The sequence below is a fragment of the Rhagoletis pomonella genome, unplaced genomic scaffold, assembly GCF_013731165.1.
Source record: "Rhagoletis pomonella isolate Grant_MI unplaced genomic scaffold, Rhpom_1.0 Rhpom_scaffold_02710, whole genome shotgun sequence".
NCBI lineage: Eukaryota > Metazoa > Arthropoda > Insecta > Diptera > Tephritidae > Rhagoletis > Rhagoletis pomonella.
The window spans coordinates 18,396-25,500 of NW_023461263.1; the positions used below are offsets into that span (position 1 = coordinate 18,396).

At 39.0% G+C, this 7,105-nt stretch overlaps 1 protein-coding gene across 1 annotated transcript; it reads right to left on the reverse strand.

Moving 5' to 3' along the window:
• Positions 1-1,325: 1,325 nt before the first annotated feature.
• On the reverse strand, positions 1,326-3,136 carry LOC118753651 (odorant receptor 74a-like). The gene is made up of 5 exons (XM_036488524.1): positions 2,698-3,136; positions 2,067-2,613; positions 1,910-2,011; positions 1,637-1,819; positions 1,326-1,564 (listed from the first exon to the last, which is right to left on the reverse strand). Exons 1-5 carry the CDS (start codon positions 3,060-3,062, stop codon positions 1,514-1,516), a joined length of 1,248 nt encoding a protein of 415 aa, XP_036344417.1. The 5' UTR covers positions 3,063-3,136; the 3' UTR covers positions 1,326-1,513.
• Positions 3,137-7,105: the final 3,969 nt, after the last annotated feature.

Here is a 7,105-nt window from a genome sequence, read left to right on the forward strand (position 1 = left end):
TGTGTTTTCTTTTACCGTTGTATATGGGTCCGTGAGTTTGGCTATCGATTTTTGGGATTGTTGTGCTTAACAGGAAACCTAAGGAAATCTATTGATCGGCTTGATAGGGGCACTCAGAACTGCACCAGCTTCAGCACTTTATATCTTGCTGCATCTCTTGCCGGCGGACATATCGGCCAGGAATATAGTGTAATGAATATAGGGTCAGTTTGCGTCCAGGTCTTACGGTCACCGTAGTATAGCGTCAACTTTATTCGAACGGATTGACTATGTAATCCCGAATATGCACTTTGGAACGAACTTCGAGGTTCCAATAGAGGTCGAATGCTGGCGTGAATGCTTGAAGAGTGCTGGCTCGGTGCATGTCTATACAGACGGATAAAAGATGTGGAAGAATGACAGTCGTATTTGCGGGGCTCGGCCTCGACAAACGCTATAAGCTGCCAAACTACTACAGTATTTGCCAGCGAAGGCATTGGCCATAAGGAGAGCAGGTACATCTCTATATCGACAGTCAGGCAGCGATAAAGATGCTATTATCGCACAGCACTTCCACTATAAGTGTGGCGGAGTGCAGGAAAGCCCTGGATTTGCTACATACCAATATTTAAGTACATCTGTACTGGGTTCCGGGGCACACAGGCGTCGCGGGCAACGAAGATCCCCCAAAGGCTTGTCCAAAGAGGCCGATTTGTGCGAAAACCTACTGATAGAGGAGGTACCAATTTACCTACAAGCGATTAAACGGGAACTCGAACTGTCCATGATCTAGAAGGCACAGAGGGCGTGGAACAAAACGCTAGACTGCAAGGTGTCCAGTAATAAGAACGGAGCGTATGGATGAAGCTCACGAAGTTTTCTCCTTTCCCTCAAGAGGGAGGACGCTATGCTACTGGTGGGTGTTCTAAAGGCAAATTGCCTGCTGCCACCGCACACCTTTAAACTGGCTCTGATCAATGATAACATCTGTAGAAGATACAGAACGAAAGAGGACTGAGCAAGCAGACTGCGTGTTTATCTGCTGGGGGTTTTCTACCTAATCCGAAAGCCACCGCCAAGAGGACTGCGATGTTCTTCAAGATTGATCCTGGTATGCAATGATTAGGACCTTAACGTTTTCTGCGAAGTCACGCAGTGAATGGCCAGCTTACCTAACCTAACCCTAATAAACTTGAATAATTTCTTACTTAATTACTTTTTCATTCGACAGCCGTTATTCTTCTAAATTCAAATTGCCAAAATTATAAGTCACGTACTCAATATTACCCGCTTTGCCATATTTTGTGCATATATCTATTTCTAGTTATATTATACTCCTTGTGTGATTTAAATCTACTTTAGTACTTCTTTCCGAATGAATAACTACTACATTCCTGCTACATTTTTTTCTTTTTGTTCATAATTTCTACTATGTACTTATTTCTACGAAAGCTGTAGATTTTTGTCTTTTCCTTCGCCCATCTTTCTCAGCCTCATCAGTAATTCTCTCCTTTGTCTCAGTCACTCGTTCAGTTTAACGGTAGGCGTAAATAACAGTAAAGTAAGAACCTGCGCCTCTTAGAATCTGAAACAGTCGATTTTCAAAATTATTTTTAGTACAAAGAATCTTCGCTCAGCCCGCCCAATTTCAACTCACCGACACCACCACCTCATAGTTAACATAGAAGAAGGCGAGACCACTCAATCGAAATGGATTGCTATTCAAATGTATTGCCAGTGCCATAAGCTTCATTAACTTTGCATTTTCGACAGCGTCCGTGGAGTGAAGTATGACATCCTCCCAACCGCAAGAGTAATAAGAAGTGCTCAGCTCATTTGTCTAAGTATAGCAAAAGTAATGATTGAGTTGAAAAATTAGAAGAGAAAATTTCACAAAGATCTCAAATTGAGCTTAGAGTACTATACTTACCGTGGTAGAGAGCGTTGTGCCCAAGCGTCCAAAGATTAGCAATTCGATCACCTTGCCAATTATCCAGGTAACAAACCTGATATTATCCGTTGACAATCCAATCTGAAAATGCAAATAACTCACAACTCCAACTCACTCGCAGCCCTTAAACACTCACCGTTGCTGTCAGAAACCCCAATACGCACAACAGCGTTGCGCTCAAAGCCATCATTACAAAAACACGAAAGGAGTATTGCTCCTGCAGCGACTCGGCGAATTTATTCAATTCCACATTGCGGCGAACGACATCAATTAACCCATAGCGAAAGCGGCTGGTCACCGTAGCATTTTCCCCCTCGCCCTTGTGCATGGCGTGCCCCTCTATAGCATTTTGAGAAATTTTGCGCAAATCCCGCAACAACAATGTATAACGTGCATTCAAATGTAAAATCTGCATGGCCAGCATATTGGCCTCGGCTATCAAAGGTCCCACAACCGCAAAGCCAGTCCACAATGCCATGGCGAGAAATAAAAGATAGCCCACAAAGGTAGCTTTATAATCATATTTATAAATGACCGGAAAGGGTAGTAAGCGTTGTTGATGTATCAAACCCATAATTGGTACATAAAAGTAGGTCACAAGTGTGATAATGTATGTCGATGTGGAATATTTCGTGGGTAGCTGCTGTCGGCGTATCTGCTCAAAGAGTTCGGGGTTCCAAGAACTGCATAGGAAGCGTGGTATTAGAAGAAAATGTATTAGTGTTGCAGAGATTTTTTTTCTTCAGAGAGTCTAACGTGTATATTACCGTTCAATGTAGATCTTCTTGTAGAATTCTTCTAGATGCACTCTAAAGCTAGCACGCTTGTAAATTATGTTATAGGCGCGTAACATCATTTCGAAAAGTATTAGAAATGGCGCCAATATGGCACAGACAAAACTGATGTCATCGAGGCTTGCACACATGAGTTGCATTTCACCAAACAGCACCGAACACTCGGATATAAATTGGCACATTATCATAACTGTATCTACGATATAACGCCATTTCGAAATGTTTATGGCTGGTGGCCAGCAACACGCACCCATATAGCCATATAGTTGCCAATCGATGGGAGGATATTGGCCATTTGGCAGTAAAGGCCGGTGGTAGCTTGAGGGTAAGTAGCGCATAGTGGCCGATTTGATAACTGGGTTACCGAGGTGATAATATTTGCTGAATTCAATTTAACACTGCATTGATGGAGTTTTTGGTTTACAAATAAAAAGAAGGTGTATTGTTTCAACCATACTACAAAATTATCGGATTCTATCCATATCGCCTAGTACCAAACACCTAATCAAACCTAGAGGCTAAACGTCGAACCCTTGATAAAAAAAACTTACGCTGATATCCATAGGGATTGCAATTGATCGTAGCCGGGATTTACAAGACGATGATTTGCTCAATTATTTCTTACGGCAATTAGATCATGCTAACAGAGATCATGTCCCAAATAAAAAAGTAAACCATCACAAATTGTAGTTAATCACTAACCATAGCTGTCCACAACGCGGTTTGAGGTCTACAAAATAGTACAAATGTGGTAAACAGTGTTCGCACCCGTGAAACTCGATTCAGGGCTAAATCGTTTAAAAAATCTGAGCAAAACTAAATTCCGTAACAGATTTGCATTTTTTATTTTCGCTTTTGAGAGAATCAAAAATTCAAAATAAGAACGCAAGGCAATGTAAGGATAAAATTTACATATTTAGGTAGTTTTTAATACTTTCTGTAAACTAGAATATATCTAACAGGCCTTTTTTTAAAAAAGCATTAGGTGCTGAACCTTTTCTACTTTATGTAAATTTCCTTATACGTTTATTTTTAAACGAGTTAGTAAAATAAAGTAAAGTTTTCATCCGCTAAGTTCTACATCTTTTCATCAGCGATATTTTAACTAACCTAACTTTCAATTTTTTTTAATGAAACCCGTAAGTTAACTGTGAAATAGGTGGCCTAAGAAGGGCAGAACATGAGTGAAAAAACGGAGTAGATTTGAAATGAAGTGAAGTAGAGGAGTAGATTTCAAAATTTTTCAAAATCCGGAGTAAATCTAGTCTGCTTTTCCTAATATTAACGTCAATGGCCCACAAATGGCGGAAAAAAAACAAAAGTTTTCGACTGGGGTTCGGAAGGAAGGAGGGCTGCAAATTCGCAGGGTGCACTTGATGATAATTTTTTTTTTTTTTGCTATGTTATTCGAAAAAAAAGTCTGATCATGCATTTCCGAACGTTCTTTGTTGCAGTGTTCGGATCAAATATTTCAACCGTATTTAAACTCCCAATGTTGGCTATTTAAATGAGGAAAACGTAAATCTGAGTTTGAATACGAATTCAAAATTGAATTCAAAATTAACTTACATAAATGCCATTTAATTTTCTGATCTGAAATTGGCCCTAAAACCAATCAATCAATTTATCAAAGAAGCTTCTTAAAAACGTGGCTTGAGGTTAAGGGCATCGGAAATAAATTGGAAATAAATATTATAGATCTACGTATATTAAAGTAAGCCAAGAGAAAACAAAAATTTAAAAAAAACAAATTGGCGCTTACACTATTGCTAAATATTTGGCCGAGCTTCTCATCCAATTTGTGATGTGCGCCCTAATGCTATAACACAAATGAATGAATCGCAAATTTACGCTGCCTCCGAACGGAAAATATAGTTTTATGACAAACTTTTTCGTGACATTAATATACTCGGAGATCTGACAAAGGGCGACGACTTTTTCTAATTTGAAATATTGCTCGTACCAGGCATCGAACATAGGTTCGTCAGCGTGGTAGTATGCATCTCTAACTCGTCTACAGTGGCCGTTATTCAACAAGTCATGGATAAATGGGAAAGCAGAATATTTCTACCCAAAAGTTTGGCTGGGAAAAAACTTGTACCGTCTAGTCCCCGTTAAAAAGGCAAATCAACTAGAGTAGTAGTCCTGGGTATCGAAAGTTCATTGGGCTCACCAGATACTGCGATGTATAAAAATAGCATAGCCTATAACCAACGCAGGACTAATCTTGCTATTTTTCAAACAGCCAGCTAGCACAAAAAAAGTGTTCTAAAATGCGATATTGTTATATTAAGCCCTGTAAGATATGCAGTATCGCGTTCCTCTGTTCTAGGTGCCGGTCACCGCAACATCCATGGCAGCGAAATGGCAGATGAGCTAGCACGAAACTTCTAAAGTCTAGATCTCCTAAAACCTGAAGAAATCAATCAATCAATCAACGTTTTCTTATGCCATATACCAAACCAAGCTTTCCACATAAGAATTTCACTTGCGTAATATTTTCTCAGGGTTGCCAGGTAGTCTACCCCTTTTCGATCTATTCAAAATATTACATTCTTCAAATTATATTTCATCAGCAATAAGCATTTAATAGCTCTTTATCTAAACGCACAAAGCAACTCAATATGTAGCTTTTATCTAATAATTATTCTTCCGTTAGTCGCTTACTCTACCGTAGCCTCTATCCACTTGTTGTCTGAACCTTTCACAAAGTTTTCGCACTTTCACCGGAAAATCATCAATCAGTGCGCTTTTATACGCCATTTTATCTATTGGCTAGGAGCTTTCGCACGTGTGCCTGCGTACGTACATACCTTCCTAGTTACATACATATATCTGTACTTAGTTAAACTTTAAGCAAAGCATTGTCTTTCAAGCTGCATTTATGCATGAGCATTTTCTCGTATTGTTTACACAGATCGGTAAACTTGACCAAAATATAATTAAAACTTTTACCAAACAACTTAATTGGCTTGTTCGGGTATGCGAATTGTACATGTGCACATCGAAAATTTATCCAAATACATTTCTTAATAGTTTTAGAAATAAACTGATGAACGTATTTAAATTGAAAGACATTTAGGCCAAGCTTCTTGCGCCGAACAAAATCTGAAGAAAAAACTTGCTATGAAAACGTAAATGAAATTTTTTTTAATTTTCCCTTTGTTGCAGAAATGCTGCTCCAGCATTTGGATGTATTTCCCTAACAAAAAGAAAAATTTGGGAAACAAATTTCTCGTCTCTTTGAGTAGGCATCGAACCAGGGATCTACATACACTCAACATGCCAAGCACAAACACACTCGTGCTTGGCAACCGCCATAAACTTCTCGTACACCAACAACATCATTAGTTGCTCGTGCGAATGGTAGCAATTGCGTCAATTCCTCAATCAATTGACCCTTTTGACCTGCCAACGGTTGACATTCACTCTACCACTGATGTTTCAATTTAGTTAGTAAACGCATAGTTGAAGGTTGTATAGTTGAGCGGCTCATCTAGGCATCGAACACTAAGTGAGAAACACCAATGGATTCGGTGAAATCGATTGGTCATTGATTGATGATGGAAATATTAGTTAAGAAAGAATGATTGTGATACAAACACTTTAAATATGAGCCCCTTTTATTTGAGGCAATGGTTATTATGACCGGTTATATTTGGGAAAAAATTTAAACATGCAAAAATAAGAAAATTTAATGATATTGTATACGCTGGTCGCTAAGTTGGCCAAATGGTAATTAAAGCTTTGCTTTTGCAAACAGCTTAATTGGCCTATCCGCGTGTGTGAAACGTAAATCTGTTCATCAAAAAGTTTTGCCCGTCGTTCTTACCCACCATTTCAATTGTGATTGCATTGTTCATGCCTCACTCGATTCACTGCCTTCAACTCACTGCAACTCAGAAGTTGACATTTCCACACACAATGACATACATATAAATTTTGTAAACATGTAGCCGGTAAACCTTAAACATTCGGTGAGGCGCTACAGCAGAAGCGAATCGGTGGACAAAATTGATTGACCATTGATTGATGTTTTAACTACTCATTTAGTGCAATACTGTGGATGTGAGTGACAAACGGTAGCTGGAGGGCTCAAACGAGACTGTATGAACTGATGCGAATAGATGGAAGGTGCAAATGTTAGTAAGATCATTAATTTTGAGAAATATTTTCTGCATGTACTATTTACGTTGGTTAACAGTGATTGACTTCCAGCTTGCAAGGCAATTCTGGCTAAGATAGTTGTAAGGCTTTTGGAAGCCAATTTAAAGGCAGTAGGCAAGATAGTTTGAAAGATTTGGTTTATTCTGGCAAGAAGGTCTTGCAAACAAAAGCTCCCATGCCAACTTTCATGGTGAAACTTTGGCCATTTTCTAAA

Coding starts and splice junctions, on each gene's coding strand:
- LOC118753651 (XM_036488524.1), bottom strand. CDS start 3,062: ATGCGCTACTTACCCTCAAGCTACCACCGGCCTTTACTGCCAAATGGC. Junction 2,012..2,066: donor TGGGGTTTCTGACAGCAACG/GTGAGTGTTTAA, acceptor TTGCATTTTCAG/ATTGGATTGTCAACGGATAA. Junction 1,565..1,636: donor ACTATGAGGTGGTGGTGTCG/GTGAGTTGAAAT, acceptor CGACTGTTTCAG/ATTCTAAGAGGCGCAGGTTC.